This window comes from Protomyctophum bolini (genome assembly GCF_963924005.1).
Source record: "Protomyctophum bolini genome assembly, chromosome: 17".
Taxonomy (NCBI): Eukaryota; Metazoa; Chordata; class Actinopteri; order Myctophiformes; family Myctophidae; genus Protomyctophum; species Protomyctophum bolini.
This window is the reverse complement of record NC_137878.1, coordinates 33763525-33778301: the sequence shown is the minus strand read 5'-3', so window position 1 is coordinate 33778301 and position 14777 is coordinate 33763525. Positions and strand designations below refer to the sequence as shown.

The 14777-nt window shown below is 42.1% G+C and overlaps 1 protein-coding gene across 1 annotated transcript in view; it reads left to right on the top strand.

Annotated features, from left to right (window-relative positions):
- LOC308332153 (receptor-type tyrosine-protein phosphatase U-like) overlaps positions 1 to 14777 on the top strand; it is a 165620-nt gene that overhangs the window by 42437 nt on the left and 108406 nt on the right. The window contains exon 2 of the mRNA XM_080787820.1: positions 4537 to 4665. Coding sequence (XP_080643946.1) covers positions 4537 to 4665 — 129 coding nt within the window. The remainder of the gene's footprint in view (positions 1 to 4536; positions 4666 to 14777) is intronic.

The window sequence follows — 14777 nt, the reverse complement described above, 5'->3', positions numbered from 1 at the left end:
ACATCTGAACTAGATTTCTGTCCCAGCACTTTGTAACTGTCCTAGACAGATTTGTACTACATGCTTCGAGCTACATCCCTTGGTATTTGGGTGCATGCATTGTGATTATAATCCTTGAAATACCTTTATGCCCTCTACATTTCATTGAGCTTTCTTGAAGGCACAAAAAAGAATGATACCAATTTGACTCTGAAGCCAAGTTAAAGTTTGCACCAAACTTTAACTAGTGACACTATATTTTTACACTCAATGCTATTTTTATATCCTCACCAGCCAATTCATATTCATTATTAGGAAGGGCTCTCTTTTCAATGCAAAATAATCAGATGAATGAGGGCAGATTCTACCTTGAACCACTGAAGTAAATAAAAGAATAGGCATCTACACTGAAAACAATACGAGGACAGAGTAGAAATAGGTCTATACAGCATTAATCGTTCATTTTCCCATATCGCTCATAATGAAGGAGAATCTCTGAGAGAATTGAAGACATGGAGACAGAGCTGACAGCAGGTTGGGTTCATTATATCCGAGTATGCATCTATGGTTACTGTGCCGTTCACATTCTGTGCTTTAATCAGTGTTCTACTACACTAACATCTGTACACATGATGAAACTGAAAGAAAACATGATGAGAAACCTGCCTCTCTCACTGTGCTCTTTGATTACTTCTCTGTGTTTGAAAAGAACATCTTTCGCACGACGTCCCGTCATCATATCCAGCCGTTACTTCAATCCGCCCTCATACCTCTACTCCTCCTGTTCCCACAGCTCACAGCTTCTAATCTATACTTCCCTCCCTGTAGAATAATGATGTTCTATAGTCTATAGATTCCCCACCCACTTGGTTAAACGCTATTGCATATAATCTATATATCTCACGCTGCTGGATACATGCTGCTGTATATAAGTGGTTATTTTCCAAGTTACATAACTGTACAACCACCTATACAAGGTAACTAAAACTAAAAGAAAAAGGAGACGGATGTACCATTTAGACCAAAATACTTTTTGGCGAACGAGTCACAACAGAGGTATTACATTAAGGTATAGAACTGCAAATCATAGAATGTGCATTCACTGTATCACATCACAATATCTATGATATCTCTGAAAAAGCATATCGTGGAGACCTTGTATCGGCTCGCCGATATATACAGTACTGTATCACCATGTCGGCCCCTAGGTTGATGCAGAATGAAAGACTATAAGCCTTTTTTACTCACCCTCCAGGGCGTTCAGCTGATATTTATACTAAAATGACATATTCTCAAGATGAAAATGCCTTATTCGTGAGAGTAACAAAAGTATGATTTCAGATGTCATTCAGGTGACAAATTCTGTCCGCGTTAACGGCATGAAACCTCAAACAGAAACCTGCCTCTGTTTTGACTGGTTGGATTGAGAGACCGAGAAAGGAAAAAAAACAACATTGGCTAAGAAAGAACGAAAGCTTAATAGTGGATTTATGCTGGCTAGATAAAAGAGCTACGTGGAAGTAGAGATGTTTGGAGAGCATCTGAGCCTGACGTGACTCTGACATCAAAGCAGAGCAGCTCTCTACATACAGTATCTTCACTGTCGGGTGGAAACCTTGTATGTCCAAAACTGTTATCTTCAGAAAATGGAACAAAATAATCTGTTGTTCTCTGGAGTCAATGTGGTTGTTATTTGGTCACACAGTCAAAAATAGCCGATCTACAAGCTCACGTTTGTTTGTTTTTTTTGTTTTTTTACACTGTATTATGATAAAGTAGAGCATTAATACACAAAGAAGCACAATAAACTACACGAGAAACATGAAATAGGGTGATACGAGGTCTCTGCCCAAAATCAACAACATCCCAGGCCTGAAAGTCTCCCTATACTAGGAGTTCTTGCTCCACAAATTGCCTCGTCTACTGTAGCTTTTTAAAGTGGAGAACAATCGATTTGCTCACACAGATTTATTCATCCCCTCTCTGGTCCCGCGAGACTCGTCAGCCGTGACAGTTTCTCTCACTGATGTTATTTTGGGTCCCTGGGTCCAGAGGTGGATCCAACTGTGGGTGGATTGTGTCTGTGTTGCAGAACAGCTTGCTTTGGAACTGTACTCATCTCTTGTTGTCTCTTGTGATGAGCAATTATCTACCTCTTGAAACACATTTATTTATACTTATACTCATGTTCTCTGCTGTCGTGAAAAGCCTAAATAATTCACTCCCAACGTCATTAGTACTTCACTTTGTGCAGAACTGACATAGTCATGATAATTTCATGCATTCTTTAACGCTAAACAATGGCCACTCAGCACGCACGCACGCGCGCGCACACACACACACACACACACACACACACACACACACACACACACACACACACACACACACACACACACACACACACACAATACTTGAGGCATTTCTCTGGCATTGCCCTCCCGAAGCTAATTTGGGGAATGAGAGGAGAACATGGTGCCTCCTGAAAGCAGAGGAGCATGATTGGAAAGGAGGATGAGGATGAGGATAATGAGGGGAATCAGTGGAACATGTCTGATGGTGGCATTTCATTTCTGCTCTCTCTCTCTCTCTCTCCATGCAGAGAAGGAGGTCTCTCTCTCGCCACAGAGCCCTGCTCCACCACTCACTCACCCCGTCTCATTCTCACACAGCTGCATGGACACAGCACTACAACCAATTAAATACTCTGACACACACAACCTGCTTCAGGCATGGAGGAAGTGAGTTTTGTTCGTCAGCAGGAGTGGTGGAGGGAAAATCCAAAATTTGCTGATGCAGAAAGGAACGCGATTGTTTATTGCAAAGTGAACACAGGCCTGATGCACAGTTTTTATTTATTTGTTTGTTTATTGATGTATTGATTGATAGAGAGAGTGTTTAACCCCAGCAGAGCTACTGCCAAGTACTTCAAGTGTTCACATGGAGAACAGAACAGGGTCCTGCAGGAGACTATGAGCAGCTCCGGGGCTCAGAGATTTAGGTGGTCTTTACACGAGAATGGTGTTCATAGAAAACGGCAAAATAAAGTATCGTTTGCTGGTGTCCCTTTAGACGAGAATGGTGTTTTCAGGAGGTGAAAACGCAAGTGAAACCACCTTCCAGAGTGGAAATCTTTGAGAACGCCGTTTTATCACTTCTCCGTGTAAACAGGCAAAACGGTGAATCCGCAAAACTTATGTCATCATGGCTCACGTTGGCTCACAGCGCATATGTTTATGACATTAATGCAGAGCCATACATATATAGGCTATGATATAATGGAGTTCCTGAACAAGCCTCCCTCCTCGCCTACAAAGCGCTGCTCATCAGCGATGGTGAATGTAAAACCATGATGTAAATAAAAAGCCTTGTGATAGGCGGCAGCAGCGTTTATGTAGCCTAATGTATTATAAAATATATAACCATCCCGTGGCGCGCTCTGCCTGCATGCTCTGGGTTGCGTGAAGGGGTTCTTCTTCTTGTACGTGGGTGACTGTCTATTTGGCAGCCCATTACCGCCACCTAGCGACGTTATAGCGTTTTCATGAAGTGTGCGTTCTCGTGTAAAGGGTTAATAAAAATTGAGAAAGTTTTATCTGGAGATGGTCGCCGTCTAAAAGAGGCATTAGACTGTTAGGCCTGAACACCCTGCCAAGGTCATATTGGCCTGTGTGTGTGTGTGTGTGTGTGTGTGTGTGTGTGTGTGTGTGTGTGTGTGTGTGTGTGTGTGTGTGTGTGTGTGTGTGTGTGTGTGTGTGTGTGTGTGTGTGTGTGTGTGTGTGTGTGTGTGTGTGTGTGTGTGTGTGTGTGTGTGTGTGTGTGTGTGCGTGTGCGTTGTGCGTGTGCGTGTGCATGTGCGTTAACAGTATGGGAAGCTTAAGGCCAAGGGGTTAAGCGTCTTGCTCAGGGACACAAGCAAACTGGTATCCTTCTGATTACCAGACATCACATCCCTATGGCCGCCCATCGAGTGCCCATTATGATGACAGAAGCTCAGAGGCTGGAATGAACGCCCAGTGGTCAAGGATGATGGAGCTGGGTCACCTTGACAGACTGAGTGCTGCTGGGTTCAATGTCCTCCTCCTCTGGCCTGTCATCCATACAGTCACTGGCATTCCCTCACCACAGGCCTAATTGAACCAATTGGAATGGATGGAACTGATGGAGCCAACAGCCTGGCTGTGACCATTACACATTACAGGATTGTGTAGGATGTGATGTATGAAGGTTCTGAGGGCCTGTGGTGGTGTCAGTTGTTCCATCCTGTGCTGCTGTTAATGATGGTTATCATCTGTTCTCTGTCTTACAGCAATTTTCTCCTGGTAGTATAAAACTATATAGCTTTTTTCCAGGATCATGTACACTGTACATCAGGGATGTCAAACTCAAACTGTTTTGTGCAAGACACTGAACTTGCCTTGCATGGTTTCCTCCACCGTTGGTGTGCCAATGGGTGAATGTGATGCACATTGTGCAGCACTTTGGAGAAAGGCACTATAGATACAGCACATTATCGTTTTTGACATTTACCCTTGCATTTCTCTTCCCTCTGTCCAGCTGGCTGTACGTTTGACGAGGACTCTGAGTCCAGCTCGTGTGAGTACCGCCAGGGACAGGAAGACGACTTTGACTGGCAGCTGATCAGAACCTACAACTGGCCGCACTCCACTCCTGACCTTCTACCAGGTAGGATATGAAAACATTTACACTCAAATCCACAAGCAAGCAGCAATGATTGGGCCCTCTGGCCTTTGTCCACGTCAGTATGTGCACTAGCCAGCATGCTGTTCCCACGGAGAAACATGACTTCGTAGGAGCAACTATAATGATTCCTATGTATACGGATCATTGTCTACTGTGGTATATTGTCTACTGGCAGACAATACAGTACAGACGGTACACAATTTACATTCTGGTACACTACTGGCCTGTTTTAGTTTTAGTTTTAGTAGTTAAGGATGATTTTTCAGAGAATTCTGTTACAAAGCTTATGGAATCATTTGAAATATTGATGTGGAGTTCTAACTGGAAGTGCCTGGAGAATATAATTGAACCTGGGGGCATGAGTCATTTTTAAACAATTGACTTTCCCCAGAGTGACAACCGATTTTCTGTTGGCTTTCTTTGCTGTTGTGATTGACTCAAATTTCATGAGACAAGACTCTAGCCATGTTCTGCATTGTACACACACACACACACACACACACACACACACACACACACACACACACACACACACACACACACTGTGCACAAAACCCAATTTACATATGTGAATGCCACAGGAAGCATACTCTCTGTAGAGATGTTCAGCATAATTCTGCATAATTCATCGTCTGTTATCGAGTGCTTGTTCCGCTGTTTTGCACACAGCCCCGCCTCTGGAGGCACATTGGTACGTTAACAAAACTCCCTGGGATTGGTGGAGGGACACAGGTCAGAGGTCAAAGCTGATTACACTTCCTGGTTGTCCTCGGGGCCCGGCAGCTCAAAACAGAACAGGCGCACTTTTTATCTTCTGTCATCAATTTCTACACAATGCAGAGTTCCTATATCCTGACTCCGCCAGATTGCGGCAGTTCCCTCCTCCTACCTCAATCTGGTCTCTCTCAAGCTTAAGCAGAAACGATGAACCCAAACCAGTGGCGAAAAAATCTGATATCTCCATAATCATTTCGAGTTGTAGTCTTTTTTTATGATTTTTCTTTTTGTGGCTTTCGCCTTTATTTTATATTTTTATGGAGGGACAGACAGTAGGCTGACAGGAAATGGGGAGAGAGATGGGGGGAAGACATGCAGTAAAGGCACACCCACGGCACACTGCCAGACTGGATTACCAGCCAAGGTGCCTGGACCGCTGAGCCACGGCCCAGGCCAAGTTGTAGTCTTGTTAGGTTGTGTTTTCATGTGCGCTGTGGCACAGCTTCAATACGTCATCAGTTTCTCCTTGATCCCGCCTCTAGCTGCTGCTGATCGGTCCGAAATCCGCTGGTTCAGGGTACATCGTCTCTGCCCGAGAGAGTCGTGTTGCCATGTCTGCTTATTATAAGCATCCTTTGACTTGTTTTTTCTGTAAAGTCACTTGCAAATAAATGATTGGTAGCTGCAGGTTGATGTTTTTTTGTGGATAGTATTTGCTTATTTGGGCTTGCTTCCACATTTCTTCACATCAAGCAAACCCAGATTAATAGTCTATGTAATTGTCCACAGACATCCATCTGAACATATTTTGTGCCTTTTTTTTAAGTTTAAAAAATATTCAAAATATTTTGATTTATTCTCAATGGGTTTTTAAATAACGGATGTACAACCTCACAATGTGTCGCTGTGAGCTTGTAGATCAGCTATTTTCATTTATGCTTGTTTTCATAGACCTGGCCACTTGTTTCTCTTGCAAAACTGGCAACACAGCAAGAGAACTTATGCACACACAAACGCAATGCACTATGGGCTGTAAGAAAAACGTGAATATGTTAGACCCATACGCAATCAGTGTTTTTTGTTTCGTCTGCCTCTCTCCATGGTGCTGAATAAACACATCCCTTGGGGCACACTATATGATATGTAGGTCTCCTCCTCACTGTGCAGATGCAACTTAGCTGGTATCTTATACATGTAAGCTTAAAACCTCAACCTTTTTTCTGACAGGAGTCATTTCCTCATCTTCCGAAATAAAACAACATAGAGAGCTAGAGCTAGGCTGCTTGAATCATTCCTGATTCTGTCTTTCTTGGCAGAGAGTATGAAGGCATTAAGATAATAATAGTCATATTCTAATTCATCCATTAAGAGTCAGAATAGCATAGCCTGACTTAAACGGTACAAATATATCTATTTACACAGTAATGTCATGTAAATTAACACTCAACAATATAGTGAATTTCTCTTGGTTCAGGTGTTTCCTATTTGTCAGTTGTCACACAAAGCTCTTTCAAGGCACAGCAGAATGGTTCTGAGCTTAGTAAATAATCAATCTATTTGCATTTCCATTTGCACATGGTTTGCACAGAAGGGTTTAAACCATGCCCATTCCTGGAGTTTCTGCTTGGTTGCCTAACCGTGTTTAATGCGCCCAAAGTGTGCCTGTGGGGCGCTTAATGGTGCAGCTATTCACTGATTTGTTTTTATCAATGGTGGAAGTCCATCCATCCATCTTCAACTGCTTATCCGTAGTCGGGTCGCAGGGCAACAGCTCCAGCAGAGAGCTCTAGACTTCCCTCTCCAGAGCAACATTAGTAACTTCATCCTGGGGGATCCCGATATATTGGAGATATAAACCCTCCGACTCATACTTGGTCTGCCCCGGGGTCTCCCCCCAGTGGGATGTTCGTTGAGGACCTCCCTACAGGGAGACGCCCGAGAGACATTCTAACCTAATGCCCCAACCACCTAAGCTGGCTCCTTTCCAAGTGAAGAAGCAGCGACTCTACTTCGAGTCTCTCCCTCGTGACCGAACTTAACACACTATTTCTTTTTTTTGTTTTTTATAATATTTGTTTTATTTGGAAAGTGCAGTATAGTACATATAGCATTTCTACAAACGATACAAGAGCAGTTCCCAAGATTTTCTTCTTTTCTTTTTTCCCCACCCCTCTTCCCTCCCTCATCCCCCCTCCATGTGGCAACATCTCCAATGTCTCTGTATAGTATAGTCCTTTTTCTATATAAGACATCGAGTCCACACTCAAACAGGTATCACACTATTTCTAAGGGAGATGCTATATAGCCACGTCTGAGAAAACTCATTTCAGCCGCTTGTATCCGCGACCTTATTCTTTCGGTCATGGTGGAAGTGTACCACAATATAACAATACAACGTGGAAATGTGTGTATTCAAAATGTTTCTTCATAAAAAGTACAAATCTATTGGCATCAAAATGGTAGATCTACAAGCTCACAATGCTCACAATATGACACGTTGTGAGCTGGCTATTTCCAATATATGTTGCATAAGACGGGTCTTATACAACGGGTCTCCGCCAGTCCGAGGGTGTGGCCTAGACCATGTGTGATCTCTTGTGTGTCCTCCCACCATGACACTTTGCATGCACACCGCCTGGAGGCCAAGGAAAAAACTCTACCCCAAATTCTTCCCATCGGCCTGTTATAGCGACACCAGACCTCATTCTTCTACTACAGTATGTTTTTGACCAAACCATTGTGAGATCTTAGGAAGGAAGATTTTCCATTTGAAAATAACATGAGTTTGTGTTTGTCTGCAGGAAGTGTACAGTTTGTCTGCAGGAAGTGTACAGTTGTGTGATTTGGCGTAAGTGTACCATGCAGCCCTTTTTTCCTAAGCGAAATGAATGTGACCCCCCAAAAGGTTGATATTCATACAGTATAATAAATATTATTAATTCAGCTGATCCATTCATTTCTCCTTTCTCCCCTACATTTAATTACTGTAGCTACATTTCTCATTTTCTTCTGATGCCTCATTTTCGGGAAATACATCCAGTTATTTACTGTCTCTATAGCGTAGCAATAAGTCTTGTAGCATAGCGATAATAACAAAAGGTCAAACACTTCACTGGTGCTGTAAAATGTCGTTGAGTATAGATGCGTAGATCTCACCCAGACTTTTTCCAAGGGCTTTAAATTCCCCCAGAGCTGCTAAAGAGACTGCAATTGAGACAACAGCTTAGTTTATTGGGCTCCAACAGATCAATAGTATTGATTTGCACCCACAAACCCACAGAGTACCAATGACATGAACCGGTGCAGCTAAAAAGCAATGATCTCAGCCTTCTACTTCAGTCTTTCTGCGGTTCGGTCATGTATATATTTTCATACCTTCCTGACATTTCAGTGGGGTATATACTGATACCGACAATAAGCCTCTCTGACTTACTTACGTCTTACTTACTTAAGTTACTTACTTATATACGATGAAAAGCTGCATGCTGGTGGTAGGCTAGGCTACCACGCTGTGTGTCTAATATGCAATTAACCTACTTTGAAAAGTCTTGCTGGGTTTAAATAATTTTGCATTAATACTTTTTAATTAATAGATAGGAAATAAGAACCCTTCTTCCATAGATTCAGTACCTTGCTGGAGGACATGAGAACACTTGTTGCCATGGCAATATGGACACATCAGATGGCTGGACGATGATGATGATGATGATGAGGATGAGGGCAGACTGACAGCTCTCAAAGTGCTTTTTTGCATCCAAGCCTAGTTCAGGTATCTACAGTATCTAGCATTTGGATCACCAGTAGAACACATGTGACATTTTATATGAGCACTGCATAACCCTCTCCTAGAATTAGATCAGACCAGCTCCAAACGTGCCATGTCACAATAACAGGTTTTTTAATTGTGTTCACATTACTCCCCCTAATATTTTTAGACTAAATTACTCTTTGTGCAGTGTGCTTTTACATAAGATATGAATATGAGTCTGTTTGTCTGGACATGTACCATAGATAAGCTGAGGTTCTATACATTACATTGCATTGCATTGTAAAGGCTCATGTACCAGCACTACTGTAAGTTAGTAGACTTCTTCAATCTATGGATACTAATAATATTAGCTTGAATTTATATAGCGCCTTTCATAAACCCAAGGACGGCAACTAAGAACCCAACTATTTGCCGTAAGCCTGAGAGAATAGGTGTCTTCTTGACAAGGCAGCTTTAAAAGAGTCCATTGTTGGACTCTCCAATGGGAGAACGTTCCACAGGGTGGGGACTGCCACACTGATGGCTAAATTTTTGCCATGCTCATTTCTCCTCATCAGAAGGAGCTCCTAAATGTCTCTCCCAGGACTTATTTTCCTCTGCAGAAGTTAAAAAGGTAATGTGGAGGTGTAATGAAAGAACAATGGTGTGTGATGTGAAGGTGCAATGAAACAGCCACGCTCTGAATTTCTCCTTTTCCAGTGCTCGGATGAAAAGCTTTGCTCCTCGTGAAGCAGACGGGCCTGTTAATTGATCGGACAAACACATTTATTTTTTGATCAGGGTTCAATTACCATCATAAGAGGGCTAAAGCTCTTCATTTGTCAATGCCATGGATATCATGCATTAGTGACATGACCTAAAATATTCTGAAATCATATTGAGCTGAGGAAATATTTCCCCAGAGGAAGGAGGAACATGTGTACCTGTCAGTTTGATTCGTTTGCTAGAAACTCCTCTGAGCTTTGAGACAAGTGGACAAGAACAATCTCGTTTGATGTTATCAGACTCTGGGGAGAGTCGCGCATGTGCGTGCGTGTGTGCGTGTGTGTGTGTGTATGTGTTGTGCACTAGATGAGTGAAACCTTATTAAAAACCAAGAACACCCTATGCACTGAGGTATAAAGGGAAAAGGGGTAAAAAAAAAGTTGGTGATTTGTTGGGGTCAAAGGTGTACAAACATAAGTGAAGATTTAGAAGTGATAGGCAGCCAGCCAGACGGCTTGTTATCCTCCAGAGCTAAAGACAAGCACACATTCTACTTTATTAACAGTTTGTAAAAGGTACCCAGAGGTACAGTTGTGTTAATGCTAAAAGGATAACAAAAAAAAGGCCTTGATGGCTTGTTTACATTGTGGTCCTGTGTATTCAATTAATCAAGACCTATAAAAAAAAACATACAATACAAGAGATCATCAATGCTAGGAGCAGCACAAGACAAGTATATTTACAGGAAAAAACAAATGCTGGTATACTTTCTTTTGGCAAGCTAGAATACATCAATCATCTCTATTTTTCTTACCACTGATCTGTTTAGAGCTGTGTGCGAGTGTGCCTCTACTGACGTTTTTTAAGTTAACTGCTAGCCTGGTTTATCTGGAGCATTAGCTCAAATCCTACTGTCAGCCAGGAATTCAATTAATCTATTTCCAGAAATCATTCTGACAACAACAGGTTTTGATTGACTCATTGTGAGAGTAAACAAAGAAAATATGACTACTAGGCAGGTCAAGTCTGATTCTGCATTGTCTTTGAAGAACCCTAGCTCTTCACTCTAATCAGAATTTATTCACACATTTTAAGATGATTGATCTCGTAAAAAAGCCACATTTATGGATCAAAACACAAGGGGAAAGGGCCATTGTGACGTTGGATTGTATTCCAAGTTGGAGAGGTTACCGAGCACTGTAGGAGTTTCTCTGTATATAGCAGCCACATTTCGTCATTCAACACCCTGGCTGTCTATTACAAAGGATGAGAGGTAATGTACTCACAACCTCTCTTTGTTACTGTAGGTGGATACTAATATGACACATTGTAATTAACCTCTCTCTAATGACACAGCTGTGGAGTTCAGTTCATCACAGGGAACAGAGAGCAGCATTCTACCCCATGAAAACACCTTTTAACCACCCAAATCATTCTGTCAGAACTCAGAACAACATCAATTACTGTTGTTTACTCCCGCATATGAATGACACACTCCAATTATCTCAATGTTGTAATTCCTACTTCAGTTGGTCCTGTTTTGTGCCCTATGGCTATGTGACATTATACAAAGTAGGGGGTCAATTATAATGCCCTCCCGAATCTCTCTCTAGTTTATGAAAGGCGCACTTAAGAGTGGATTTGCATAATGTTTTTGCTTTGCCCTTCAATATTTATTTACTGGACCTAAATTAATAACTGGTATAAACAGCATGTTGCAGAGCAGTAGACTGGAACTCAACAGTATCCGCCGGGAGAAACTAGGCACAGCTGCTGGACATGAGACTAATATTAATTAGAGCGACAGAGAGGTGTGTGTGTGTGTGTGTGTGTGTGTGTGTGTGTGTGTGTGTGTGTGTGTGTGTGTGTGTGTGTGTGTGTGTGTGTGTGTGTGTGTGTGTGTGTGTGTGTGTGTGTGTGTGTGTGTGTGTGTGTGTGTGTGTGTGTGTGTGTGTGTGTGTGTGTGTGTGTGTGTGCGACGTTTGCGCTACTGTATGCCGAATTGAAGTGGACTCGGCCCCAGACTTTCTTTTTTCTCCCTGGAAATAGAAACGTCTGGGTTTCCGAGGCTAGCAGCACAGTGACTACAAACTGGTCCTATAGTGGTTTGTGGAATTGTCTCTCTCTGTCTGTCTGTCTGTCTGTCTTTTTGAGGGGTTTTTAGTCTATGTGCACACACACTTTGTACTACACAAACATTAAATGCCATTGACAATGAATGGACAATTTTGAGTGTGTAAACACAAACACTGTGTAACAACACCAACTTTGAAGACAATGGTGAGCACGCAAATTCTGATTGACCAGAATGAGATGATGTATGATGATGTACCATAATAAGATCGCCCCTCACTTCACACAGGTGTGATTTTTCTCCCGACTATTTGTAGATATAGGATCTTCCTTTCTATCTAATATCCTTGTCTTTCGGCTTTCGGGATTTAAATCTATGATTTGATCTGTGCTGTGGCGAGACGGATTATGATTTTTTCATCTTGTGGACTGACACACAGTCATCCAGCTATGTCTGCTAGCATTGCAGACACGTTCTCATGGTTTTATCATCTGTTGACTTCAGAGACAAAATATATGTAAAATATGTAAACATTGACGTGACTTTCATTATTACAGCCAAGCAAACAAAACAGAATAGAATCACAGCAAAATGGATAAAACAGATTCATCAGTGTTTACATCTCAGAAACTGACTTGCTTCACTGATGTTCTAAAAATGCATACAGTATAAAGGCGTCTGTGTTTCCCACTCAATAAAAATTGACTTGTTTACGTGTGTACGCGTGTATGGATGTTGCACATCTTACTTCTCCGCCAGGCGACTATATTTTCGCCCCCATCCATCCGTCCGTCCGCCTGTCCGTCCTTCTGTCTGTTATCAGCTAATCTCTGGCACTGTTGGCCCGGTCGCTATCAAACTGTGCACACTGGATGCCAATTATGAACCTCTGAGACAAATTTTCCAGAATGGCCTGATTTCATCCATGCATCATGCAAATAGGTATACACACTAGTCAAGACAGATCAATTCAACACGGTTCTGTCAGATTTTCTTGGCTAACATTGGCTTCTAAAATTTGCAGGATTGCAATTTTTTATAAATAGGAAAAACCACATTGAGACTACAACGTCTCTTTTCCAAGTGTGAACTGGCCAAGTGTTAAATCATTAACGCAGTGTGCAATTTACGTGATATTTTGCACGCACATTCCCACTAGGTCGAGGAATAAAACCCACCCTTTTCATATTGGCCTATTATAGTGCCATCAACGGGTGGATTATTGCAAAACAAATTTTTGGAACAAAATTCCTCAAATCATGAATTTGAACGTTCAATTGCCATCAAAGGCGTAAGAAGGACCCCCTTGAAAACAAGTTGCTGCAACTCAAGGGGCTTCTCCTCTAGTGAAATTTCCAAAAAAAAAAAGAAAGAAATGGCACCCTTTTCACATTGGCCTATATTATAGCGCCACCAGAAGGCCACAATAACCTGCCTGAGCTGGCGGAGACATTCATCTTCCAGACCAATTTGGAAGTCAATGGATGTTAATGGATGAATTAGAATATGACTATTATTATCTTAATGCCTTCTTTGGGCCGATTCATACTCCTATTTTAGAGCAGAATAAAAGTCGGTTCGGCGCTGTAGAGCCTACAATGTGACGTCAGTTGAGGTTCGGGGGGGCGGGTACCGTCCTAAAGTTGTCTTGTCGGTGCTACTGAAAATTTCTGACGAGCCGAAATAATTTCGGCACTACAGCACTGAAACAACGGTAAAATAGGAGTATGAATCGGCCCTTACTCTCTCCCCTGCACGCTCTCTCTCTCTCTCTCTCTCTCTCTCTCTCTCTCTCTCTCTCTCTCTCTCTCTAGCTCTCTTTTCCCCACTCCTCCAGTTGTCTCTTATCGTGTAATTTTCCATATAAGTGCACAGCACACATTTGAAGAGTTCATCCAAACAGTGTTTTGGCTAATAGACCTTATCCTGATTAAGGTGGTCTGTGGGGATATGGTGCTTATGTGTTTTTAATATCTCTGTAAGGTTGAATTAACACAATCATTCTGAACACTATATTGTTAATAGCACTTACACACACCAGTAGTCTCCAACCTTTTCTGGATCAGGGGCCACTTGGAAATCATGAATGTGGCCCACCCATCTGACCTCTTAATGAACATTCAATCAAGCATGATCTCATGTAGACATGCCACATTTTGCTAGAAGCTCATTTCCATCTGCGTCCCCATGTACATTATCATGATACAGGGGCCATGATTAAAACAGGGGGGGGCGGGAGTGTCACACTGTCAAAAATATCCCATCTACTGTACAAGCCCACAAGTGAGCTTTGTAGATAGGCTGTTTTTGGTTATTTTATTGCATAGCAGTGGGCATGGTTTTCTGGTTGCGAAAGCAGTGAGCACTTACTATGAGACCTAGCAGATCATGTCTGTCTGTGTGTGTGTCTGTCTGTCTGTGTGTGTGTCTGTCCCGCTATACGTCCAAATATGGAGTGTGTTGCATCAGCAATCACTCAGCTCCATATATGGGCACAAAAGGGGCCAGGTCCACATATACAGTAACAGCGGGACAGACACACAGACAGACAAACAGACAGATAGACAGACAGACATGATCTGCAGGGTCTCAGCTGCGTTCGCTTCCCGCGTTTGCGCGTCTTACTGGTTCCACTGAAAAATCTCCAATACATTTTTCCTATAGAGATTTAAACAAATATTTACATAAATTATTTTAAGCCTAGAAAAACACAATTTAATATTTAAATATAATACACTACATTTAATAAATATATGCTTTGTTTAGATTTGTTACATTTTTTCACAGAATCAAAGCTTTTATGGTCATGACTCACCGGGATCCTGTATG